Source organism: Hipposideros armiger, unplaced genomic scaffold, assembly GCF_001890085.2.
Source record: "Hipposideros armiger isolate ML-2016 unplaced genomic scaffold, ASM189008v1 scaffold_235, whole genome shotgun sequence".
In the NCBI taxonomy this organism is placed as follows: domain Eukaryota; kingdom Metazoa; phylum Chordata; class Mammalia; order Chiroptera; family Hipposideridae; genus Hipposideros; species Hipposideros armiger.
In genome coordinates, this window is record NW_017731585.1 from 1,829,942 (window position 1) to 1,856,877 (window position 26,936).

The 26,936-nt window shown below is 46.3% G+C and overlaps 1 protein-coding gene across 2 annotated transcripts in view; it reads left to right on the forward strand.

Annotated features, from left to right (window-relative positions):
* Positions 1-3,179: 3,179 nt before the first annotated feature.
* The window catches only part of TMEM273 (transmembrane protein 273), a 34,083-nt gene continuing 10,326 nt past the window's right edge, over positions 3,180-26,936 (forward strand). For both annotated transcript variants that reach the window (XM_019655053.1, XM_019655054.1), the window contains exons 1-5: positions 3,180-3,322; positions 23,034-23,087; positions 23,966-24,106; positions 25,277-25,307; positions 26,500-26,523. In XM_019655053.1, the coding sequence (XP_019510598.1) occupies positions 3,277-3,322; positions 23,034-23,087; positions 23,966-24,106; positions 25,277-25,307; positions 26,500-26,523 (296 nt within the window). In that variant the 5' untranslated portion in view covers positions 3,180-3,276. The remainder of the gene's footprint in view (positions 3,323-23,033; positions 23,088-23,965; positions 24,107-25,276; positions 25,308-26,499; positions 26,524-26,936) is intronic.

The window sequence follows — 26,936 nt, forward strand, 5'->3', positions numbered from 1 at the left end:
TTAGGCATTTACATGTATGCATTTCTTTCTAATTATTACTTTACTTACATTCCACAAAATCTGATATGAAACATTTTCTTTATCATTCAGGTCTAGCTATTTTCAATTTTCACTGATTTTTTTCTTTGATCTTTGAATTACTTAGAGGCATGTTTTTTAAATTTCAAAACATATGGAAACTTAATGTATTTTTAATATTGTTCACGGATTCAGTTGCATTGTGGTAAGAAATGTCTATATGTCACCCATTTTTTGAAAATTTTGAGCTACTTCATGACTCAGGTGTTGTAATTTTTTGGTAAATACTGCATTTAAGCTTGAAAAGAATGGTTATTTTCTAATTTGTGGGTGCAGAGCTCTATTTAAGTCCAAAAAAAAATCAATGTGTGTTTCAAATAGTCCCCATCTTTAATTTTTTAAAAATCTTCTGCAACGATGGTGATTTGACAGTCTCTCCCAACTCACACTACAGGACATCAGACATGAATCATGTGCTCTGTGGTTGGTGCTGAGGTTGCGGGGGATGGAGGGGAACAGATGCTTCCTTCCTGTGACCATGACCGTGCTGGAGGATGGACAGCACCATTCAAATATCAGAGCTCCTGGCTCATTCTCTTGTGATTGGCAGATCAGGTTACCTCCCAAGCACAGGTAAGGTGAGGTCCACAACTCCCCACTAGCAGGCTGGAGGGTGGGTGTGAGCTATGTAAGTGAGTTGATTCTTTTATTCAACAAACACTATTGAGATGGAGTAGTGGATCTGGAGGTGGACTCGTTGCTCTGCCTGCTGCCCTCCCTGGCTCCCAGTCTAATGGAAGTCATCCCAGCTCTGTGACAGAAGCAACCTCAGGCAAGAACTGGATGTTCATTACAGGAGCATAGGGTGAGACTCCCACTCTGGATGAAGGGCATCATACCACTGAGATGACAAATGAGCAATCACACCAGGAGCATGGCTCGAAGTCAGGTCATCTTTCAGATTCTAGCTAATGGGACATTTTGTATTTCTGCCTTTTCCATTCAAGTAGGTAACAGACGCTGCGTTTTCTGGTCTCAGGAGGTTGTGGTAGGGTGAAAAGCAGAAGCTGTTGCAGAAACTTCCCATTTTGGGTTTATGTATGAAAGGTCAAACCCTGGAAGAGGTCTTGAGAGGTATTCTAGAGCAGAAGTTACCCGCTGGTGTTTGGTTTGATCTGCCCCATGTAATATCGTTTATTTTACTTTAAAATATATCTTTATTCCTCAAACTCAAAGCTTTATTTCTTCAAGTTCTAACACATTTTTCATTGACAAATATTTCACCTGCATTCCGTATGGAGGTCAGTGATCATTACGCCAAAGAGGAAACCTCACACATTTAGGAAAAAAACATTTTAAAATTAGTTGCCAACACTTGAAAATTAGTGATGTCACAGAAGCAGGGGACCTCTTGGTGCACCTGGAAGCCCCGGGCTGCTTGCAGCTCCCCTGTGCACTTCCTGCCATGCCCAGCCACTGCCTGATGAGTAACGCATCTGCTCTGTCATTTTCTTACCCTTCCCTTAGGGGAAAGCGAAATATTTCTCTCACAATCATCTCCACTAAGTGGGATAAAATGTTAAAAGTCCACATGTTTCATGAGAAGCAAGAGAGACTATGTTTCCTGGTGCAGGTGAAGACTGATCTAAAATGTCTAAATGAAATGAAGTGTGTGTGTGTAGGGGGAAGGATGGACCATTAAGGCACCAAAATGAAGCAAATTGCTTTTCTTATGAACAGCCTGCTCCACTCGCGTCCATCGTTCTTCATGTGAGACTCAGAAGGAGAAAACGTTGCTGAGCTGAAGGGACCAGTGGGTGTTAGTGACCCCCAGGGCAGCCTGACCGCTGCTGGCTGGATGGCTGGACCTCGGCAGCGGTGGTGCCCTTGCATTGAGGGCACAGCACAGTGTGTGGGGCACGGGCTGCCAGCCCACAGCCTGGGTTCAAAGCCCAGCCCTCACATTCACCTCTGAGCGGACTTAGGGGCACCACACACCTCCCTAGTTTAGTGTCCTCCTCTGTGAAAGGAAGGCCAGTGCTAACACCTAACTCACAGGGTTGTGATGGAGGTCAAATAATTGTCACATTTAGAATATTTCTTAGAGAGAGTGCTGGCAATAGTGGGAAGTGCTCCGTGAGCTGGCTGTGTTAGGAATTTGGCGGAGGGAACCCAAGAATGAAAAGTTTAGTATCTGCCAGCTCAGTTGAATGAGGCTCAATGATTGTCATTAAGTTGATTTACATTTTACACTTGAGTTGGTGGCTTGACAGTCAAGCTGGTATCAAGAAGTACAGACACACGTGGCCCCCATCTGTGGGTTGGGCCTGTGTTGACAATCAAGGGTCCTCTAGGGCAGAGCTGGGGGCTGTGAATTTGGGCTGGAAAAAGTCACATCTCTGTCTTTTAACCTCTGTAGAAAGTTAGCATTTCCTTCTGACATGAGTGCAGCCTACAAACCACCATGATATTACCACCTGGGTGACTTTATTACCAGTATGTACTGAGGATAGTTTCATCCACATTCCAGCTGTTGCTGATCTCTCTAAATCTCATTACATTCATCCTGATGTCTAGATTGTGGTAGTTATTTCACCTGCCACTAGATCTTCCTATTTACTGTGTGGATAAAGAAGCACATATACTTCTATATAATGTCTGTTTTCTACATATTTTGATAACTATATTTCAATTTTAACTAGTTTCTTTTATAATTCCTGCATACTTTGTTTTGGGCATTTAAAAATGTTATTCTGACAAAAGAGTCACAGGTCTTCCCTGACTCGAATGGGTTCATGGCACAAAAACAGTCACTGGGCTATACTGTGGACCGGGAAGGGGGTCTTTCCATCCCTGACCCAAGGTCATGGGGGCTGCTGCAGGAGCTAGACACCCCACATCGTCCTCTGGGACTCACTGGCCTGGGGCTTTGGGCTGTAATCTGCATCCAGTCGTGCTTGTGTTCCCTGCTGTGTGGGAGGATTTCAGGAGACAATGCAGGCTGAGAACTAGTACCCAGCATGTCACAGTGAGCACTCATTGTGGGCCACAACCTTCACTGCCCGTCAGAAGCCTGGATGACAGGGGCTTCCGTCAGCCCTGCCCTCACACAGGGCTGAGAGGAACTGAGCAGTGTGGGGCTGTAGCAGTGGCTTCCTGCCCTTCAGTCATGTGGGGCTCGGCTCTTGTCACCTCGAACCTTGGGTCACACAGCCTGCCAGTGCCTGCCCTGCGAGGAGCTAAGAGCAGAGAGCCAGCATGGGCTCAGTGACCCGGGTGCTGAGAGCCCTCTTCCTTCTACTGGGTAAGTGAGGAGTGTGGCAACTTTGTGCACGTTACTCTTCTCTGGCAGGGGTGCCACCCTGAGATCGAAACTCGGGAAGATTCGCCCATCGGGCCTCAGTCCTGAAAGCATGGTTGTGTCCCTTTGGAGAGATTGCTTTTCTCACTTTGACTGGATAGTGTGCAATGTTTTTGTCTGTTTCATTCCAGCTGCAATTTACAAATGCTTCTAAGCCAGGGGAGAACAGGAAAGGGTCATGTGGCAGAAAGCTTTGGGCTTGGGGCCTGAGCTGGGATCTGGCTTTAAGCCATGACTCCACTACTGGTAACCTGCAGCAAACTTCTTAGGCTCTCTGAGTTATCAGTTTCTAAATGAATAGAATGGATGATAATAATGTTTACTTTCTAGGATTGTGTGAAAATTAAGTGAAATTTAATTAAGTCATATCAAAATAATTACATAAAACGAGAAAATGTACGTATGTAGATGCTTCTCTGTAGGTAATGGTGAACCAGTCTTATTATGGAGGGAAGTAGGCTTCTAGTTGCCCAGAGGTTTCTTTGTTTTTTAGTCATCTGTAATCCTGTGCATCAAAAGAAGGAAGAAGGGAGAGAAAGACAGAGACAGAAAAGTAGGGCCAGATATAGAGGACGTAATATAAGGCCAGAGAAGTGGAGAGAAAGAAACCAAGAGAGATAGAGATGGAGGCACAGAGTGATGGTTAGAAATACCCATAGATAGGGTCAGAAAGGAAAGAGCTATATGACTTTGCAAGACCGCCTTTGACATCAACTGTCATTTCTTAAAGCGGCAATGGACATCCCTCGTATACACAGAGGTTCTCCTTCCCAAAGCTTTCACTGGGTCAAGACTCAAAGGCAAGCAGTCTGTCTCTAAATTTAATCTTTAGTCTTTGGAGCAATAGCCTGTACCCTGGACATGGCAGCTATTCCCATGGGCAGGACTCTCTGTCTGAAGCCTACAACAGGACAAAAGCCTTGGCCTCTGGGAGTGAACATATCAGACAGATGGGTAGCCACAGCATCTATCACTTGACATGTGGATCCCTGACAGTGGCGGTAAGGGATGGCGGGAACCAGCCAGCAAGAACTAACGGCCTGCAGGGCGGCTGAGGCAGTGTGCCCGGGAAAGTGGCAGAAGGTCTAACCCTTGTTTCTGCTTTCGACCTATCTAGATAGTCTGTCCTGGGGAAAAATAGAAAGTAAAATTTAAGAAACCCAGTGAAAAAAATGTGCAGATTATATAATACAACCCAATACAAACCGGCAGTTCATTGAAGAATTACAAACAGATTCACAAACAATGAAAGAAAGAATAACACCTAGCATTTTTTAATGCTTCCATAGTCTGCTCAAAACTTTACGTGAGCTCATTCAGTCCCCGCGACAATTCTGTGGAGTAGGTCCCACTCCTACCTGATTATACTGGTGAGGTTTTAATTCCTTGGCCAAGGTATCTCAGCTGGTTAGTGCTTTCAGAAGCTATTCTTCGAGACAGTTGTGGTGAGGAGTGAGCCTCTGGTCTAAAACCCGGAGTGTTTGTCCTTGCTCCACTATCACCCGCTCGGAGAACAGGTTATTCATCCTCTTTGTGTGCAGTGTTCTCCTCTGTCAGTTGGGCACAGTGAGAATACCCACCTCACAGGGCTGGGTACAGAGTTCAGTCTGTTCCCATGTTTAAAGCGTGCAGCCAGTGTCTGCCATGAGGTGAGCCCTCACTCCTGGATATTGGGGAACTAATTGATTCGATCCTCCTAGAATGCAATTTGGTAATATGTGTCAAAATGTAAGCTGCCCACAACCTTCTATACAGAAATGCCAACTTCACAATTCATCCTAATGAAATAATAAGGTAAATTATTTTCCTTATATTTAATAGAATGCTGGTCAGCACTGCTGACCACAGTGAAAACCAGAAACAGGTGATTGTCAGTAGGAATTTGGCTAAATCGATTGTGCTGTAAGGTTTCAAATAATATCCAATATGTATAAATGAAAGGCACAGCTTTCTCAGAACCTGACATGGACAGAGGAATAGTGACAAAGTGATAGTTACAGAGTTATAATTATGTAGTTATATTCTGATTGTGTTTGCTTACCTATCCAAAAACTGACTGGAAGGAAACATAGCAAATGATTAACAGTATCTTTTATTCACTTTAGGAAACAGGATTATGGGGCATTTTTCAGTTTCTCTGCATTGAAATTTTTCTAATGATCATATATATTCTTAATCCCAATAAATAAATTTCTATGAATAAAACAATAACATGACAGCCTATTGAAAGCTGGAAGAAAAAGGAGTTTTCCTTTATGGACTGGTGAAAGAGACCTAGAGGATTAGCTAGTACAACCTACTAATAACGAATGACCTGTGAGGGCAGGTAACCAGGTCAGAACTGTGGGTAAGAAGGCTTTCAGGGGCACGGTAGGCAAAGGAGCATCTCTGTCTGGTCACCCCTATGACGTCTGGCTCTTTCTCTCTCATGGGACCCTGGTAAGAGAAGCTAGGCCCATTATTTCCCATACACAGAGTAATTGGAGAGTTTTTGAAAAACCAGTTTTTGAGTATTCTAAAAATATTTTTTAAAACTGAGATCAGTGTAACAAACATTCATGGACCCAACACACTGAATTAACACATCTAAAATTGGCTTGTTTTAGGTATATGTATTTAAAAGTAGCTAGATGATAAATCAACATATCCATCAAAGAAACAGAACATCGGAGACTGAGACTTCAGCTCCCCTGCTCTGTCTTGTTTTCCTCCCCTTTCCCCAGAGGAAACAGCACCCCTGCTTTGACTGTGCTTCCTTTCTGTGTTGCTTACTTGATGTTAAAGACTTGACCTTAACGCCGCCATAGCAAGACACTGAAAGTAGTTAGCTACACATTCTGATACTATGAATTAGACGTAGTCATTGCAACAGCCTATAAATAAGATTCTGTTGAAACACTATCAACTTAGTTACCCATTCTAGTACTGATGGAATTTAGGTTGTTTGTAGCTTTTTTGCATAACTGTCAATGCTGCCACAATGAACCTTCTTGGTTCTATCTCCTGGAACTCATGTGCAGTTATTTTTCTAGGAGACACATCTGGAAGAGGAGTTTCTGTGTCATGGGTACGCACGGTCTTCTTTTATTGGATACTCCCAAATTGCTCTCCACCAGTGAGGTCTGGACATATCTGTCCCCCTACAGATTCAGTGATACTTGAATCTTGTCAGACCTCTCATTTTTTGGCTATTGGAGGATTGTAAAATATTATTACCAAGTTTAAAGGTTATGTGTTCCTGATTACTAGTGAGAATAACCATTTTTCCTACACTTATCAGATAGCTGTTTTCTTTTTCTATACATTTTGAATTAGTTTTATTTGGTTATTGGTCTTTTGTGTATTTTTCCTGAATATTACTTATTTGTCTATTGCAAATGTCTTTTTTCAATATGTTGTTTATCTTTTATCTTTGTGGCATCCTTTGTTTTGCAGAAGTCTCTAAATGTGATACAATCACATTTATCAGAGAAAGAGATCTTTTCTCTGAGCCGTGTGAAAGTAAGTTGTATACCTCATGGTTTTTTAAAAACCTCTAAATATATTAGTGTGCATTTCTTTAGAAATAATCTCTTGCATAACCACAGTGTAGTTATCAACTTCAAGAAATTTAACATTAAAAAATATTTCCACATAATCTATATCATAGTCCAATGTTTTCAGTTGACCCTACGATGCCCTCGGCAGCTTTTTCCACTCATCAGCAAAGGGGCCAGAGGAGGGCCCGTATTGCATTTGATAGCCATGTCTCTTTAGCTTTCTTTAGTCTGGAAAATCTCCACAGCCTTTGTCTTCTTGGCACTGATATTTTAGAAGCTTCCATTCTCACCCCTCCCCCCCCTTTTTTTTTTCATAGAACATTCCTCATTTGGGGGTTTGCATAATATCCTAGTGATTAAATTCTGGTTATCCATTTCCCATCAGAAAACTACATAACTGATTTTGTGTCCCTCCCAGGGCTTCACATTTGGAGCCACAGGATGTCTATTTGAGAAAGGCTGATGTACTTTTGACATAATGTGAAAAGATTTACAACTAGATTTTGGTTTATGATTGTTATAATTCTAAATAAATTATTTGCCACTTAACTACCGACCAATCAATGCTTTTAAATTTTGCTAAAATATTGCTTTAAGAATAGCTATTGAAAATTTCTAGGCATTTTATTAAAGGTTTGCACCTTCCTTTTTAAAAAGCTGACATATGAAATATTCCTATGGATTCTAATTCCAACCAAACTGTCAGCCATCTTTCTCCATGTTAATTCTTTTGGAAAGCACCCGCTAAAATCTATGTATTACCATAATCATGATAATAAAAGAAATACAATATCACTTTAATTATGTTCCAGTTGCCTAAAACATTCTTCATCGACAGAGCCAGAGTTATTGAAGAGAACAGAGGCTTTTCCCTCCCTTTAATTTATAATGAAAAGATGGCAGAGGCCGGGGTAGAGAATTAAATTCGTTTTTATCTTACAAGTCAAAGTCATCACTTTATTTCTTGGCTCTTAGTCCCTGAGATCTTTGTAAAAATCTTTCCTGACATCTTTCCCCTGTTCCAGATTCCTGCCAAGACAATGGTTCAGAATCCTGTGGTGTGTGAGAAAGAATTCTTCATGTATTATTTTTCTTTTGCTGTGTAGCAAATTACCACAAATGTAACAAAAGAAAACTAATACACCAGGGTCTCTCAGAAAATTAGCAGTAGGGTAAAGAAGAGGCTAGGACCCCAGGAAGGCAAGGAGAAATTTCCTGATAGAGCAAGAATTCTCTTCATGACTTTTACTCATTTTCAAATTGGATTGTTTGTTTTCCCTTTTACTATTGAATTTTAAGAGTTCTTAATACATTCTACATATGAGTCCTTTGTCAAATATGTGATCTGCAAAAATTTTCTCCAAGCCTCTTAGCTTGTCTTTCCATTCTCTTCACAAAGTCCTTTTATAGAACAGAAGCATTTAATTTTAATTAAGTCTATTTACTGATCTTTTTTTTTAATGGATCATGCTTTTGATATGTCTGAGGAGTTTTTATCCAAGCCTCAAGTCTCCCAAGATTTTTTCTTACATTTTCTCCTAAACGTTATCTTGTTTTACATTTTATATTTAAATCTACAACCCATTTTAAGTTTATTTGTGAATTTAGGCCCAGGTAATTTTTTTCCCCTATAAACACCCAATTACTCCAGCGTGATTGGTTAAAAAACTATCCTTTCTCTATTGAATTGATTTTTCTTGCTTGTGAAAAATCAGTTGGTCATACTTTTGTGGACTATTTCTGGGCTGTCTTTTTTTTCCCATTGATGTATGTGTCTGTCCCTCTGCCAGTACCACAGTCTTGATTTCTGTAGGCATATAAGTTTCAAGATGGTAGAGTAATCCCTCCTACTTTATTTCTTTTTTTTTTAAGTTTTTAGCAATTCTAGTTCCTTTACCTTTCAATAATCTTATGTATATCAACAAAAAAATCTTACTGGGATTTTGATAGGAATTACATTAAATCTATACATGAATTTGGGGAGAGTTGACCTCTTTATCATATTTAGTTTTCCATGAACTTGGTATGTATTTTCATTTATTAAGCTTCTCTTTTATTTCTCTTATCAGCGTTGTGGAGTTTTTAATATGAGACCTGTACATGTATTATTAGACTTGCACCTAAGTGTTTTTTTTACTGTAAATTATGTTGTCTTTAAATTTTCTCTATGTGTAATTATTAGTATATAGAAGTACAATTGATCTGTATATGTCGATCTTGTATCCTGCGACCTTACTGAACTCACTTATTAGTTCTAGGAGTTATTTTTTGTGTGCCTTGGGATTCTCTACATAGACCATGTCATCTGTAAACAGGGACAGTTGTATTTCTTCCTTTCTAAATGGTATGCCTTTTATTTCCTTTTCTTGCCTTATTGGACAGGCAGTAACTTCCAGGACAATGTTAAACAGGCATGGCGATGGCAGAAATCGTTGCCTTGTTTTGATCTTACTGGGAAAGCATCTTGTTTCTCACTATTAAGTATGATGCTAGCTGTAGGTTTTTTTGTAGATATTCTTTATCAAGTTAAAGAAGTTTACCTTTATGCCTAGTATTCTGAGAGTTTTTGTCATGAATGGATATGTGTAGAATTTTGTTAAATGCTTTTCCTGAATCACTTGATATGATCATGTGATGCTTTTCTTCTTTAATGTGTTAATATGGTGGATTACCCTGATGGATTTTTAAGTATTGAACAGGCCTCGCATCCCTGGATAGACTCTATTTGATTATGATGTATAATTCTTTTATCATACTGAATTCTACTTGATAACATTTTAGTAAGGGTTTTGAATCTATATTCATGAAGGATACTGGTCTGTAGTTTTCTTTTTTTGTACTGTTTTTTTCTGGTTTTAAAGTCACAGTAATGCTGGCTTTATAAAATAAACTGGGGAGTGTTCCCTCCTCTTCTACTTTCTGAATGGGATTGTGTAGTATTGGTGTTAATTTTTCTTTAAACGTTTATTAGAATTCTCCCACGAAACTCTTTGTGCTTGCAGATTTCTTTTTTGGGAGTTTGTAGATTATGAATTCAAATTCCTTAATAGTTTTAGGACCATTCAAAGCATCTATTTCATATGGGGCGAATTGTGATAGTTTGTACTTTTGGGGGAATTGGTCCATTTTATCTAAGTCATCAGGTTTTTATGTGTAGAGTTGTTCATAGTATTCCCTTATTATCCTTGTGATGTCTGCAGAGTCTGGTGATATCCCTGTTTGTTTTCTGATATTAATTGATGTCTTCTCTCCTTTTGTCAATCTTGTTAAAGGTCTGTCAATTTTATGGATCTTTTCAAAGAACCAGTTTTCTGTGTCACTGATTTTCTCTATTATTTTTCTGTTTTTAAGCTCATTGATTTCTGCTCTTGTATTTATTATTTACTTCCTTCAGCTTTGTCTGGCTTTATTTTGATGTTCTTCTGGCTTCTTTAGGTGGGATAGTAAATTATTAATTTCAGATTTTTCTCCTTTTCTAATGTAAAAAAAAGGCATTTAATGTTATAAATTACCCTCTCAGAGCTGCTTTAGCTATGTCCCACAAATTTTGATATGTGTATTATAATTTTTTATTCAGTTAACATGTTTTGATTTCCCTTGGGACTGCCTCTTTGACCCAAGAATGATTTAGGACTATTGTTGGTTTCCAAATGTTTGGACAATTTCCTGTTATCTTTCTATTATTTTTTTCTGATTTTGATTAGAGAACACTTTGTATGATTTAAATTTTTTTAAATTTGTTGAGGTTTGACCCAGGGGTATTGTCTTTCTTGATAAATCTTATATGAGTGCTTAAAGAGAATGAGTATCCTGCTGGTGTTGGTTCCTATTGCTTGATAGTATGGTTGAAATTTTTTAATATCTTTACTGATTTTCTGTCTAGTTGTTCTATTAATTGTTGAGAGAAGGTTGTGCATTTGTCTATTTTTCCTTTCAGTTTTATCAGTTTTTGCTTCACATATTTTCTAGCTATATTTTTATGTATAAACATTTAGGATTACTGTATCTATCTGGTGGATTGACTCTTATCATTATGTACTTGTAATATAATATAATGTAATATCACTGGCTTGGTAATTTTCTTTGCTCTGAAATTTATCTGATATTAATATAGCTACTCCTTTTTTAAAATTAATGTTTGCATGGCATTTCTTTTTCTGTACTTTTACTTTCAACCTACCTGTATCATATTTGAAGTGAGTTTCTTGTAGATAGCATATAGTTCAGTCATTTTTTAAAATTGATTTTGCAAATATTTTTTAATTGGCAAACTTGGACAATTTACGTTTAATGTGGTAATCGATATGTCAGATGTTTCAGTCTGCCAATTTATATTTTGATTTCTGTTTGTTCTCTGTTTGTCATTTCTTTTTCTTCTACATGTTACTGGAAGATTTTTTGGAATTCCATTTGATTTGTCTGTAGTGTTTTTGAGTATATTGTTTTTCATAGCTTTTTGTAGTGGTGGCTGTATCTCATTATATATACATAATGTATCTTAGTCCACCAGTGTCTACATTTTAACAGTTCAAGTGAAATGTAGAAATTGTGCCTCTGTGCCCTTTACTCACTTAAATATTTCTTCTACATATATTGAGAACTGCATCAGACATGTTATCATATTTTAGCTTCAAATGTCACACATAATTTAGAAATCTTAGAGGAGAATGGAAGTCTGTTTTACTGACTCATATTTTTATGAGCTGTGACAGATACCACTACTGAGCTGCACCCCAACCTCACAACACCGCTGCTTCTAGCAGGGCTCCCAAGGTGCTCAGCCAGTTTTCCTTTCTCTCCACCTTTCAGGACCTTCTTATGTTGGTTTTTAATATAATATCTAGGGTTTTAAGCTATACGTAGTGACAGGAATAGAGAAAAGTAAGCCTATTCTAATCTTTCTTTGAAATGAATTGTTAAGAGGCTGGGGGAAGGGTGATTTAGAGGAGTGTTCTTTGGGGAGGAGTTTGGGTTACCTAACATCTCTTAGACACACAAACCTCATCCTAGAGGCTCCTGAAGGGGAGAAAATGCCCCATGAAGTGAAGGCAGGAGGAACGACCTTGGCAGAGTGCCTGCCAGGAAATCCCTGTGGTCCTTGTAGCCTTGATGGAGCTACAGTTGGGAGGCTGAGAAGCCAGAGCTGACTTGGCTGACACACAAATGCAGAGACTTTTCACTCACTCCCAAATTAAACCACTGTGTTTCCTCTTTAAAGTCACTGTAAGCATCTCTGTCTCATCCAGACCCTCATGTATCCACCAGAATTGCTTGAACTGCTTCTTTTATTAAATTTGATTCCACCAAATAACTAGCTAATGATTCTCAGTAAGATGAACTGGGTTCACCCTCTCCTGCTTGTCTGAATGAAACAGATGAGCAGCTGGGGAATTTCTGCCTGGAAATTGGCTGTAACCTCCTCAGACATCTGTGCAAGCTTGTGCAAACCTTGGGCCACGTTTTCAGGTAGTCGGTGTCCAAGGGAAGAGGTGAAGGGCCTGGAGCTGAGCCCATGGGCTATCCCTGAGGACTGGAACACATGGGCATGGGCGCTTTCTCTCACATAAAGCAAATAATGATTTTCACCACGCAGCACTAGTACACAAAGATAAATGAATCAGGCCCCAATCTGAAGGAATTGACAGTCTATGGGAGGACAGTTACAATGTGGTGAGTTAGGTGCTGAGATGAAGGAAACACGGAAAGAAACAGAAGAGGATTCCTTAATCCAAACTAGAATATTGGGGAGGGCTTCCTAGAAGAAGAGTTTTGTTGAGAGCCAATTAATTATGCCTCTGCCTGGTTGTAATTCTTCAGTAGCTTCTCACTGCTGCCAGGACAGACCAAAGCATTTACTGTGTCCACAGGGCGTCCCTCAGCTTGTCGTGTGGCCACCTCAGAGCTTCTGGTCCCCAGCCCCAGTCGTCAAGTTCCTGTCCAGTGTCAAGGCTTGCTCATATCATCCTCCCTTGTGGAGTGTGTGCAACCCCTGCCCCAGGGCCCCGGAGATGCTCTCTCACAGAGCTCCTCACACTCTTAGAAGCACGTCTATTTTCATGCCTGTCTGCTTGAGGTCTTGTTCCCTCCTGTACTGTCACCTCTATCAGGTCAAGCATCTGGTCTCACCAGGCTACCATTCAGCTCTACTCAGTAACTAGCACTTGTTTGTGGTTGATTAGTGCATGAAGGGGAACCTCAGTTTCCAGAAGCCAGTCTGTAGGAACAAATCTGGTTGGGACAGGAGGGATGAAGGTGAGGGCAACATGGAGGGGAGGGAAGGGTGATACGAGGCTGAGAGTGAGCACAAGCCACATGGCTGGGTGAGACACATGAAGGAAGGTAGGCCTTATCCTATAGGGTGTCCTACAGCCTTCAAAGATGAGCCCCCAGCTGCAGTGTATCAGGTAGGAGGGCGGCAGGGAGACTTTCTAGGCCAGAGAAGCTAGGCTGGATTTGTCTGAGGCCATGCCAGCAGGATCTCTGCTGGCTTCCGAGGTCGCACTGCATGGCTCACTCCAGTTTCCCCACTGGAAGCAGTGTGCGGCCTGAGGTCTAGGAATGTGGCTGGGGTGCTGCATCTGTCACAGTTTTTGGCTGGTCCATCCTCAGCCCCACAAAAGACAGAGTTGGACAGGGCAGCTAAGCTGACCCAGGGAAGGCTCTGGAGACACTCAGAGAGGGTTCCTGAGGTGACCCTGGGGTATGAAGAACAGAGACCCTCTCAAACTTCCAGTGAGCCACACATGACACTTTATGAAACTGCGGTCAGCTTGGAGCTGCTGTCTACCCTGCACGCTGGTGTGAGACTCCCCTGTGGATCCAGGCTGACCCAGGTTCACACCCCAGAGCCCTCCTATTCACATGTGACCCTGAGAGGGCACATGATTTGCTGGAGCTTCCCAGTGAAATGAGGACCGTTGTCCCAGGACAGAGCCCCTGCCCCTGCCCTGCCTTTAGAGGCCCTCATATCACACATTCACATCCCAACACAAAGACATTATTTCTTGTCGATCTTGTCAGGAAGCCTTTAGGAAGTTCAGGAACTGGATTGGCACGCAGATATAAGGGAAAGGGACGTGTGGGTGCACTGGGCAGCTGAAACTGCGCACAGTGCATCCTGGAGGGAAAAGCACAGCCTGGTCAGGGCTGCAGGAACAGACAGTAAGAGAGGAAGACGTTCGCCTCAGTGACCAGCACGCATTCCTAGCCAGACCCCATTTTCAGGCGACCCGGGGGCTGGGCAGGAACACCTGCTGGGAGTCTCACTGGGCCAGTTCCATCCCGGATTCTGGAGTTCAGCTGTTCCAGGAGACCTGGGTAGGCCCGGCATTCTCCTGCTGTGCCCAGAACACTCTGTCAGCTCTTGGGGCCCGCAGCAGAGCTGAGCTTCCCCTTCGGGAAGGTGACCCCTGGGGAGTGGAGTGCAGGGCCCTGAGGGGAAAGTGAGCTGGGCCCTGTGTGTGGCTTGATTTACAACTTTGAAATATTTCGACATGTGGCATGCCCAGGGCTCTGCAAATGTTAGAAGCTGCCTTAGAAAAGATTACTATGATGGAAATGCCAGGCGCAGACCCTGGCCCACAGTTAAGCTCAGTGAACCTCTCTCCTATAGATGGAGGCAGATGGTTTGGTATTGCCAAGGTCCTGGGGCTCTAGTGTTGGCTGGTGCTGCTGCTTTCTCTGCAGTGTCATGGCCCCTTCCCTTGTGGGCCAGACCAGCTGTCATCCTATAGCCCCGCCCCCTGGGCACATGCTGCCTCAGCCAGGTCCCTGAGGACTCCTGAGCGAAGCTTCCCAGAGGCTGAAGAGCACAGTATAAATATTGCATGAATAATAATAACCCCACCACTTAGCGGTTATGCAGCGCTCTCCCCATCCACAATACTTCACCATCGTTAATTAGTTATTCTGCACTGCTTCCAGTGTCCCCTGCTCTCTCTCTGCAAAGCCTCACTCTGGGAAACAGGTCTTCTCTGGTCTAAAGCCTTGATATTGAGTGAGTGGGCTATCTCCCACCTGGAGTCATGGAGCCTTATGGAAGCCTCTGCTTGGCTCCGCAACATCTAACATCAGAGACCTGAGCCCTGGATGGAGAGGCCTCTCTCCTTTCTGATCTGAGCGCCTCCCCACAGCTGCCTCCTGGTATGCTCTGCTCTCCACATCTCCCCCGGCCACAGGAAAGCTGAAGACCCTGTCTCAAGAGGGTTGCTGCGTGCTGGTGGAGGACACCTCAGTCTGTGCCCACACACCTTCAGAGGGTCTCACAGCCACACCCTGTGCTTGATTTTCATGTGCTTGTTTCATGTGCTTGATTTTCAGCCCCATTACAGGGGAGCCACCAATCTGGGAGCTGTGTCATATCTGCTGAACAGTGGCACAATGGGGACTCAGATATTCTGATTCCAAGTATCATTCCTTCCCACCCGCCACGGGCTCACAGAAAGGTTTCATGCCCCAACAGATGTTCAAAGATGGAGCAAACCCCTCCACCAGTCAGTAGCGTCAGCAGAGTGTTCTGGCTGTGGGTCTGCTGGTCCAGCCCGCCTTGGACATTACCACCTACCCCACCAGGGCAGCCTTTATCTCCTCTGACTTACAGCGTCTCTGGCTTCCTCGAAGTTTTGGTAGCTCCCTGACCAGGTATGGCATGTCAGCTCTTCTGCCAGCTGTGACAGCATTTGCATGTCACCACCTCCTGGCCAGTGTGGACCAGGGACACCCTGTCGCCCACTTTTGGGTATGCTCCCCAGACCTGGAACACTCTGGTTCTACCATGGGCAGAAGCTGGCTCCCTGCCTCTCGCCCCTCCATTAGCCTGGAAAAGTATTGATCAGCTTGGCTTCTGTAGCTGAGTGTTTTAATCCCAGTGTGTGAATCTTTAAGAATTAATTAGCAAAGATTGCTCAGAAAAAACAAAGTGGGCACAAGTCTGGTCACCCACCATTATTGTGTTCCTCTTAATTACGGTGCTATTTCTGGAAGCTGGAGGCATTTTCCCTTGTGTTTCCCAGCCTCAGGTCAGCCTCTCCCTCTTCCTGGTGGCCCTCTGCCCAGGGCGGCCATGTGGTGACTGGGGTCCCCTCCCCTTCCACTGGAAAGCCCTGAGAACCTCAGTTTACCTGTGCATCCTGGCTGCTCTGACCTGCTGAGCTGCCTTCTCTATTCCCAAGCCCTCACACCCTCTTGGGCCTCCTGGCCTTTGTTAGCCCCTCTTCCTTTGCCTGGACACCTTCCCTGCCTGTCCCCATCCCCACCCTTCCCCCACCATCTTCACCTGCTCCTACGTGTCCTTTTATTTTTAATTTAAATAACACTCCAAGGGACCTTCTCTGACCCCTCTGTGCTGGGTTAGGTCCCCATTGGTCCTCCTGAGTGGCTAATGGCTGTGTGCTTCCATACATCACCTGGCCCGGTGTGTGGCATTCCTTACTCACGGCCCATCTTCTGGAAGTTGGGACCACTGCTGGCCAGGGTCAGGTAGTGCTGAGCTAGGTGTGGGGAGCCAGTGCTCTGGCCGACTCAGTGTGCTCTCTTGCCATCAATGGCGATCCATGGCAAACAAGGACGTGTCCCAAGACCCCCACATACCCTTTGGAGCATCTCTGCTTTGCTCTCCTCTTTCCTGTTTCCTTTTGCTTTCCATCTCTTGAAACTGCACAGCTCTGGCAGGTGTGGGTTCTGCCCCAAATCTAGGTGCTTTCAAAGGAAGGAAGGAACACCAACAGCCGGAGTGGGATGCCCTGTTTACTTGAAGTTTGGCAGCTGCGGTCTCTTTAATGAGACCTGAAGAGGGTTTCGGGGAAAAAGCAATTTCAGGTGGCTTCTCAGCTTGAGAACAGGGAGCCTGAGGTTTCTGCAAGTCATAGCTGGGTCAGAGGAAGGCTTGAGACCTTAATGTAAAGCCAGCAGCCACTGGGCCAGGAGTGCTGCAGAATCCAGGCCAGCTAAGCCATGCTCCAGCATTGTGCTCAGGAGAGGACCGGAGCCTCCCCTCTGCATCTGGGCTCCATGTGCTTGATTTCCAGCATCAAAGAACCCCATGAAGGGGTGAAATATTTGCCAGGGCCACCGACCTTGCTTTTCTGAGAAGTGGACCCATCCATGAGCTTTGAAGAAGAAACAGGGCTGCCGACACTCACAGTACCCAAACCAGCACAGTTAGAGAAGCAGGCCTTGTGTTCCACTGGAATCTCCAAGGTCAGCTTAGGTTGCAGAGAGGCTTGGAACAAATGGGCAGAAGAAAGGAGCTGTCTTGGTTAGTCCTTTCTATATGTCAGGGTCTTATATCCCCAATTTCAGATGAGAAAAGTGAGGCTCAGGACCAAGCCGTGGCATGAAGCGTAACTGGACTGCCCCCTTCACTCTGCTCTCCAGTTCTCTTTCCGGTCCTCTCTCAGCAGGCTCCTGGCTGCGCGGTACTCGGACCCGCGGCCTCAGGTGGGGAAGATAGAGTCATCCACAGCAGTGGCAGCCATGTGCGTTCCACTAATGCCCCACTCAGAGTCATGGGAGCAATGTCGTCACTTGATTTGTTGCTCTGTGGCTGAGCTTTACTTCCCTCTCAAGCGCCATTATCATTCAGTACTAGAAACTTGATCGTATCATTTCAAGCCACTTCTGGTTTTAATGCTCAGTAATTTGGGGACAACTTTCCAGTCAGTTCAGGATTCTCCCTTTCCACCTTCTCCTTGCATCTCCTAGGAGGTGAAACTAAGTTTTAAGGAGTCTCACATGTCATCCTGGGCCTGGGAGAAACAGCTCCCCCTGTGCTCTCTGAAGTGTGTCCTTGTGCCACAGAACGACCTGCAGGGCAGCACAAATCGGCAAGGGCAGGGGTATGACGAGGTGGAAGGGGGTGATCCTGGACCAGCAGAGAGCAGGAGACTTCCAGAGCAGGTGGCTTTGTACCAAGTCTTGAAGGTTAAGTAAATGCTTTCTGCGGGGACAAGGAAGGCATTGCAATAAAGAGAGCAGCACATGCAAAGGCACAAGGGACACAGGTTGCTTAGCTTGTGGGTCCCAGCTGGGTTATTTGAGGCTGTGCTGTGAGCTCCTTGCTCACAGCCAGCATTGTCTGCTCTCCTCCCTGCCTTGCAAACCTGATTTCCAATGATGCTTCTCAAGGATCTGCCACCTCAGTCATCAGGACTCTTCTGATTGCCGAAGAGAGTTACTTAACTCAGATAAAAATTAAGATAAACGTTTCTTTATTGAGGTGACTGAAAAAGTCAAGAAGTGCTTCAGGCACAGCTGGATTTAGGGGCTCAAAAGCTATCGCAAAAGACTTGGTCTCAGCCTGACCCTCTTCTGGAAGGGGCAGTCTCCAGTCTCAGCAGATTACCTCCATCTGGTGGGCTCCCCTCAGCCCCACAGTTACCAATTCTGGAAGACATTCCTGTTTCTCAGTATTTTCCCTGAAGTCCCAAAGTTGAATCTTAATGGCCTGAATTGGATCACTTGCCCCTCCCCTTGACCAATTATTGCTGACAGGAAGAAGAAATATGCTAATTAATCGGATATGGGTCACAGGTCCATCCTGGAGCCTGCCCTGAGAGAATCATATGCAGGTGGTTCCCAAAGGAAAACCTAGGTGCTGCCAACAGACAGGGGTTGAAGGGAGGTGGGTAAGCCACACAGCATGTCAACCACACACACTCGTTTCAGACTTTCTTCAGCTTGTGGAGACTGAGGTATGCTGGAAGATGCTGGACATCACCTGATCTTTTCTTCAGTGTAAATCTTGTCTCCCCTGTCACTCTGTGAGCTCCTTCAGGGGGACAAGGGTCTTGGGTTGCTTTTGGGTCCCCCTGGGCACCCGGGTCCTCCAGAGCATGCTGCAGGCATTCATTCCTGTGTGTGGACTGTTATTAGGAGGTGAGGGATGCCACTTCTAGACATTTGAAACCCTTTCCTCTAGATGAGAGCATTGGAATTCACAAGATCTAAAGTTAGGAGCCATTCTGCAACATTTTAGTTCCAAGATGAAAATGGCCAGGAATTAATTGACAAACGCTCAGGGCAGCCTCTCCCTATTTTTAGTTCAGATACTTATAGGATGACAACTGAGTGCATGCACACCCGCTGCCCACACTGGAACCACACAGCCAGATTCTGCCCAAATAAGGGTGCTAAGGAGTGCCAATCCCTTTCGAGGGTGGGCCCAACAGATGTTGTGGACAGCACAGGAGGTCTGAATGTCAGGGATGGGCCTCAGAGGGTCAGATTCCAACTAAGATGGGTCAAGGCCATGCTACGCCTTCAGCTCACCCTCCTGGAGCAGCCCTGCTGCTGTCTCCCTCTGTTGGTTGCCCTCTCAGTACTGAAGGAGTGGGACCCAGGGAGCTGCCAGGCCTCAGGGCCATTTACTCTTTTAGGAGGCTCCTTCCTGTTGGGAAACCACTTACAGAGAGCAGTCTGTGCTCTGGAGGACTATGGAGGGAGGGGCTGTTGAGAGGGGGCTGAGAACCAGCTATTTTGTTAGGGAGGGATGAAGTACCAGGTCATCTGGCAACAGCATGTCCAATGGGCATGAGGAGGAAGAGAGACCCTAGACTCAGAGCCATAAGTGGTTTTGTGCACCTTAGAGAAAGGCACCATCCTCTGGGCAGATGTAGCCTCAGGTTTGTGCTTGGTGAGAGCTCCTGGGTGCAGGGACCGACCTGGGCTCATGCAGAGGCTGTATGGGTGAAACTGCCCTGTAACCTCAGCAGGCCATCTAGGGGCAGTCCCCAGCTCTGTACTCCAGGCAGCAGCAAGGGCAGTGCTCAGGAGCCTCTGCTCCTGCCCTCTGCACCCAACTCAGTGTGGAGAGTCTGAGGAGTGTTGGTGGTCAGTTTAGGTTTGGCCAGCACTGCGCCTCCTACTGCCCTGTGCATCTACGAGTCAGCAGAGTCCCTGCGTGTCCCTAGGACATCCAGCTCCTGCTCAGCCCCCTTGGACTCTCCCCTGGGTTTGAGAACCTGTCCTCGAATGCTATGCTCCCTCTTCCTGTTTGCAGAAGAACCCAGAGAATTCCAGCAGAGAAAGTGCAGTGGCTTCCGGTTTCCCCCTGGGTCTCTCACAGATCTGAACTCAGAGCACTGGAAGGCCTCTGGCTGTGTTCACAGACCAACCCTGCTAGAGCCATCCATCCTCCAGCTACTTTGCAGAACCAAGTAAAATCAGCGCTGGGGACTTGCAGGGGCCTCCCTCAGCTCATGACCCTGGCAGGAGACTGGGGTGGGGTTGGCTGGTTAGTATGCTCATGACGGATCCTCACTCAGGGGCTCCTTAGAGCTCAGAGCAGACTCAGAGTGCAGGGGTGGGGGAGGGCTGCATGGAGGGATTTCCCTCCCTGAGGAGGGGAAAGGCTGCCGCCGAGTGGCCATGGGCTGGCTAGCAGGAATTCCTGGGAGGGGATGTGGCCTGATTTTGGTAAGTGCACAGTGTTGTCCTTCACCAAGGGTTGTCTGTCTGCAGGTATCTGAGCAGAGGCCCCATAGAGGGAATTACTCAGTCCCTGAAGAAGGAGAGCCTGGAGGGCCTGTTGGGGGCCGAGAAATAGGAGTCGCTGGGGCAGACACAGGATGGAGCATGGAGGGTGGTGCCTAAGGTCTCTGACCCTGTGTTGAGGGGTGAGGAGTAGGGACTGAACTGAGCCCCAGCCACGGACCTCCTGCCAGGGAGGGACAGGAGCTGAGATTTCAGGACTACGCATTTGGTGGGCAAGGAGGGGTGTTGGGCAGCCTGATGCTGTCAGGAGCACAGGGACAAGCCTTTCTGACACTAGATATTCCTTCTCCTCTCTCTTCCTCGCCCCTCCTGTCAATCGTCTGAACTTCTCAGGTGCAGCCTCCATGCGTGTCCCTGTGTGTGTCTGTCTCTGTGTTTCTCTCTGTGTGTGTCTCTCTCTATCTCTCTATGTCCCTGGGCCTTTCCATCTCACCCATCCTGGTCTGTATCCTTTCTTTTTTCTCTGTTCAAGATTTACCTTGAGCTTGTATGAAATTTTTATGCTGCATGCTCTACCTGGAGAGCGATGGTGGGAAACAGGAAAGATGTCTGTATGTGAGAGGGCCAAGGGAGGGCTGTCCCTTAGTGAGTCTGGCCTCACCTACTGATGCCCTTCCTGCCCTCTGTCCAGTAAAGGCAAAGAGAGGCCAGACTGATGTCAGGAAAGGAGCCAGGGTGAGTGTGCAGCACATGTAGCTCTGGCTTTGGGATTGGTCTGGGAGTCAGCTCCCAGCTGCAGCCGCTTTGTTTAGTCAACTCAGTTCGACCATGTGCAAAACACAAGACTTTGTCCCATCCTTGAAAAGGTTTCCAACCTAACTGGACCAACAGGATTGATGGAAAGAAACAATGAAACTCAGTGGGGGCTTCAGAGAACTGACAAATCTAGGGTCGTATTGTTCATGGAGGTGTCTATGGTGTGTGTGTGTGTGTGTGAGGGGATGGGCCCCACGTGAGGGCGTGCATTCCCCAGCAAAGAGAGGAGTCACTGAATTTCCAAAAGGGCTTGTGATCACCAAGGCTGTGTATTTTTACTTCAGAATCCCCCAGCTTTATCCATTTACCAAGTGAAGCCACCAGAAAAATCCTAAACTCCATTACAATGGTTCCTTTCTTACCCAAAGCACACAGGGTGAAGATGTCCCCTGTGGAGTGTCAATCCAACACATATGTCACCCTGGGCAGCACTGAGTGTGGTCAGCACACGTGACCATGTGGAAAATGTCCTTGCTGTTTTCATGCCCCAGCCATCGTTCAGTCTTCATGAGGTCAGCACTGGGGAGATGACCTCTCTTGGAGCTTAGCTTGGAAAGATCTGGTCCCTCCCAACAAAGTCACCTGCTCCCTTTTCTGAGAAACAAGGCTCGTGGCACTTCCTGCTCCTGCCTTTGCCTGAAAGCTTGAATCTGAGCATCAGGCTTGGGCCTCACCATACACCCACCCCCTATTCAAGTCCCCTCCAGCTCTTGGCCTTGGTGGTTTGGGTGTCGTTCTGTTAGCTCCCTGGGACTTGTGCTTGCAGGGCCTCCCTGGAGTTCAGACCCTGGCCCTGCCACTTTCTTCTTCCCCTGGTCCTTGGGCACACCCTCAAGTCCTCCCGGCCTCCCATTCCTCATCAATTAATTGGTGATGATAATAGCACCTATCTCACAGATTTGTTGCTGTGAGTATTAAATGTATTAATGCAAGTGCTGCACCAATATCTGCCTCAAAGTAAGTGGCCAATTAATGTGCGCTTCCTCTCCAAAGCCCACAGCTCTGCCTCTGCTCTTCCCGGGCCTGTCTGCAGGGACCACAGTCCCAGCTGTGAGCCATGTCTCCTGTCTTAAGGGTTCAGACCCTGGCTAGAAGACTGAGACACCTCTGCAGCATGCTCTATTACATAATTCATTCATTTATTCATTCAGCAAATGTATTAACACTCCTATATGCTAGGTGCTGTGTCAAATGCTGTGGGAAGAATACCCCACAGGGCACTGTACAGCCCAGTGAGAGACCAGCCAGAAGACATAGTTAGTGGGTTAATAGCTGCAAAGCTCTTAGGATGGTGCCTGGCACACAGCAGTGCCACATGAGTTGTTAAGTAAATCATGTGGTCAGTTATGATGGGTGAGTACAACTGCTGTGGAGCATGTAGAGGGGACAGCTAAGCCACGTGTAGGGGGTAAGGAACATGGAACCAAGACCAGGTGATGGAGGAGAGGGGAGAAGATAGGGCCAGGCAGGGGACCCAGGAGCAGCAAATCCCCAGCCTGTGTTAGGAACCAGAAGCAGTTCAGCCTGAATGGAATGAGAGGGCTTGTGGAAGTAACAAAGAAAGCTGGAGAAGCAGGCAAGGGTCAGAGTGTATGTCTGGGAAACTGTGTCAAAGAGCTGGTTTAATTGAACGTGATAGAATCTCTCTCCTGGTCTGGGTTTGAGGAGGCCTCTAACATCCCAGCAAGGCTCCCAGACACTCAGTGCTCCTGAGGGTAGTGGCCAAGCAGGAGCGGTACCTCTGGCAGGTTTTCCCAGGTGTGAGGGAGTGGGTGGTTGGAGACAGTGTTTGGCCCTCGACATCTGCCTGGCCTGATCACAGCCAAGAGTTCTGTTCTAACCAGACTCTGGGTTTTTGTTTTTTGCAGATGTTGGAGGAGCTCAAGTGTCGGCAACAGGCAAGCCTGCTGGGACTGAAATAGGTAGGTCACTGCCCAGCTCAGTCTGTATGGGAGGCAATGGGCCAGAAGGAGGCAGGCCAAAAGGCCTGGGCGGGGGTGAGAGGGCATCCTGATTTTGGTTTCTTACTGGTCATCACAGAATAAGGACAACATTCACCTCCAGGTCTGCCTGAGTGGCTAACAGCATTATCCCAGAGACGTAGTCCTGCCCAAGAGCCTGTCCTCAAAAGGGCCATAGTCACCAGGACCACCGTTGTCCCTGCTCTGTGAGATGAGCAGCCCCCGTGCCCACCTGCCCTGCACTGCAGCCGTGATCCCCAGACATGGGCTCTGCAGTGCTTCTGCGCCCTCACCAGTGATCGTCTTCCACCAGGACGATTCCAGCTCCTCTTTACCTGAGAGCTCACCTCTTAGGGCAAGGTGCAATTTCCCTCCTATTGGAAAGCTGCTGACCCCCATGTTAGGCCAGCCAGCCTGCTCCTGATACCTGACATTAGAGTGAGCCCTAACCGCATGGTCCCCAAGACGCAGCCAGGTCTCCTTCATTTGCCTTCAGAGCAGGCAATTGACACATACTTGAGAAATGAATTCATGAAGGGATAAGTGAGGAAGGCCTATAGGAGGCCAGAGAAAACCATCAGCCACCTGGGAATGACTTCCACAGCTGAAGGGACCAAGAATGGAGTTCCAGGAAGAGGGAAAGAGGTACTGGTGAATGAGGCTGGGATACCAATGTGCCCCCAGGAGAATGGGAAAGTAGGTTGGCCTCAGTGGGTCAGTGCGGAATTTTAGTCCCATGCCCACGACTTTGGATTTTAGCCTGAATATAAAGGGAGCAACAACCTTTGCAGGGTGGTGATCGATCGAAGGCCATTGTTTAATTTGTCCTTACACTTCAGATATCAAATACGCCATCATCGGGACAGCTCTGGGTGTCGCCATATCGGCCGGCTTCCTGGCCCTGAAGATCTGCATGATCAAAAAGCACTTGTTTGATAATGATTCCTCAGACCTAAGAAGCACAAACCAGGGATTCAGTGGTAAGGGGACACTGACACTTAGCCTAGCCCTTCCCTTGACAAGGCACTGAAGGCTACTCCAGGACGCCAGCTGGAGAAAGAATGAAAACCGTGGGCTGAAAAGAAGCTCAGTGACCTCCTTGTGTCTCTGTCTCTGTCTCTCTGTACTTTTCCATTTAGTCACTTTTGATTTTCCTAAGAATCGGGTTTCCTGGAGAAAGGTGGGCAAGGGAGCTGAGTTGGCTTCAGATAGAAATTTCTATTTTCATCCAAATAGTGTGATCAGATAAAATTGATCCCTGGAGGTGATGAGGGTGGTCCTAGCATGGGTGGGTGGTGGAAGGTGCTACCAGCACAAATTATGTGGGCCGAATTGCATTTTTTTTCTTCATAAGTTGGGAAAGTCCTCATGATCCAGGCAGAGCTGAGCTTACACGAACCCCACCTGATTCTCAGTGTCCTGTGGCACCTGCAGGGTGGCACATCCAAGCAGATGCTGACCTGTCAGTTTGTGAGTTTTGACAGCAAAATGCAACAGGGATTTGCACCCTTTCTTTCAAGGAGGGAGGTGCAGGAACCATCCGGTATAAGACTGCTTAATGGGATGACAGTGCCGTTTTCCATGAGGTTTTTTCTGTGGATGAAGAGGAAGGCAACTCACAGTATCTCTGGAAAAGTCCATGATTATCTGTGAAGATATGCGGAGAGCATGGGGGAGGGGTGGTCTGGCCCAGGAAGAGGGGGAGCAGCAGCACTCCAGGGCTTCCTGAGCTTCCACATGTACAATTGCATGAAGGGCTTAATTAGTCATAGGAGTTTGTGTGTCACTGATTTTGTATCCCTGCAAAAAAGGAGGGAGAGCAAATGGCCTCAGGAGACATGCCCATTCTCCTGAGGACCAAAGGGCGCAGGAGCTGCATGTGCAGGGGACGGTGGGAAGCTGCAGGGGAAGCTCGGTCCCACCTGTGTGCTGAGTTAAGGGGCCCAGTGACAGGATCTAGATAGAGAAGCTCTGACAGTGCTGAAAGCAGGGGCAGAGCACTCAGCCCCAAATCACCGCCCCCCAATCCAGGGATCCCCGCACCCTTCCCAAGGTCGGTTGGCTCTGACCCCCTCACCCTTGCCTGGCACTAAGCGAACTGCACACCAACTATAGTGCCTCGCTCCTAATGCCCGGCTCTCTCTGTTTAGATACCATCGCTCTAAGGAAGAAAGCCCCAAGGTGAGGTCGCTGCTCACTATCATGCCCCTGCTGCTTTATCCGTTCTGCTCCCTTGCCTGTCATCCTAACCCTTTTATCCACTCTGAAATGCTGCCTAGGGGACAGGAATGCACCCATGGCCCCTCACCCACTCTCTGCTCCTTAGGACCAGTGGGCAGGTGTCATAAGAGGAGCGGGGTGGCACAGGGCATAGTGGCCAAAGGGACTTGGGCTTACTTCTGTGCACCCTAGGGGGGGTGAGGCACCCTGGGTGTGTGGCTGCAGACTAAGTGGCCAGCTCTGGCCTTGTCTCAGGACGATAGTGGTCAGATGGAGATTTTGGCCTGGTGATCTTACACCAGCCATGGATGAGCAATGCTCCCTTGGCCAGCCAAACTGCCCACACGCACCGTGGGCACTTTGAGATAAGGTACTTGGTTTTGGAACTCCAGTGCCCCTGGAAGTCTCCAGAGCTTGTTGCAGCCTCTGTTTCAGGGACACCTAAGTACCTGGATTAACAAAACTGAAAGATTTCACAAAGCCCAATTTTTCATCCTGGAGCATGCCAGTGGGATGAGGGGCTGGGAAAGACTGTGATGATGCGTAACGAATGACAGCCACACATATGTGTGAGAAGATGCTGCTGTGGACAGCACAGCACAAACAGGAAGTCACTGTGGTTTTAGGTTGCTATGTATCACATCAGAGGATCACCTCAGTTTTGTGTGTATTGGAAGTTCTGGATTATTCTGACACATCAGAGCTATAGGAAGAATATCCACTGTCCAGGCGAGGTGACTGCAAGTAGTCATTCAACAGTAAACACTGTGAAAGTGAAGTACAGGAGGAAGATGTTAGAGGAGCAGGAGGAAGGCAGGTGGGTGATGGAAGGGAAGGAAGAAATGAAGGACAAGGGAGAGGGGGCTGGCTGGGAGCTTTGCCCTGGGATATATCCCCCACCTTGTGCCGGGAACTGCTCTTGGAACTGGCCAGATGGCAGCTTCATTACAAATGGAGGGATTTTCAAAGAGAAGGGAAGTGCAATTCAAGTTTCTGAAACTAACACTAGATGGAGTCAGGCCGAGTTAAGAAGAAGTTAGACTTGAAAGAAAAAGCGAAGGACAAGCCAGCCGTTCTCCTGTAGCAAAACTTCCCACGTGCTTTCTGTCACCTAGGAATGAGTTAATAAACATCCTATTCTCCTGTTTTGCAGGTTAAACCTCAACTTCTCCGAAAGGTGAGTTGCAAGGAGGAAAGGCAGTCCCTGTCCTGTGGTGGCTGGCGGCCCTCTTGCACGCCCCAACACAGGAAGGATGGGGATTGCTAGCCATGGGCCACAAATCCCTGTGACACCAGGAATCAGCATCTCTTTAGGGCATTTGCCTGATAAGAGCCGAGAAAATTGGGTTTTAACAGAAGATGGTTAATTATTTTTTTCATTTACCAAGACCTCTTAACAGAGGCCAATCAAACCATTAGCCAACTTACCGTATTTGTCGGCGTATAAGACGATTTTTTTGGCCCTGAAAAATATGCCTCCAAGTAGGGGGTCATCTTATACGCCAGGTACACTTCAGATAGACTGCCCATAGTGCTTGCCCCGTGCCATAGTGGCCTCCCGATGCCCGCCCACTTCATTCCACATACTGT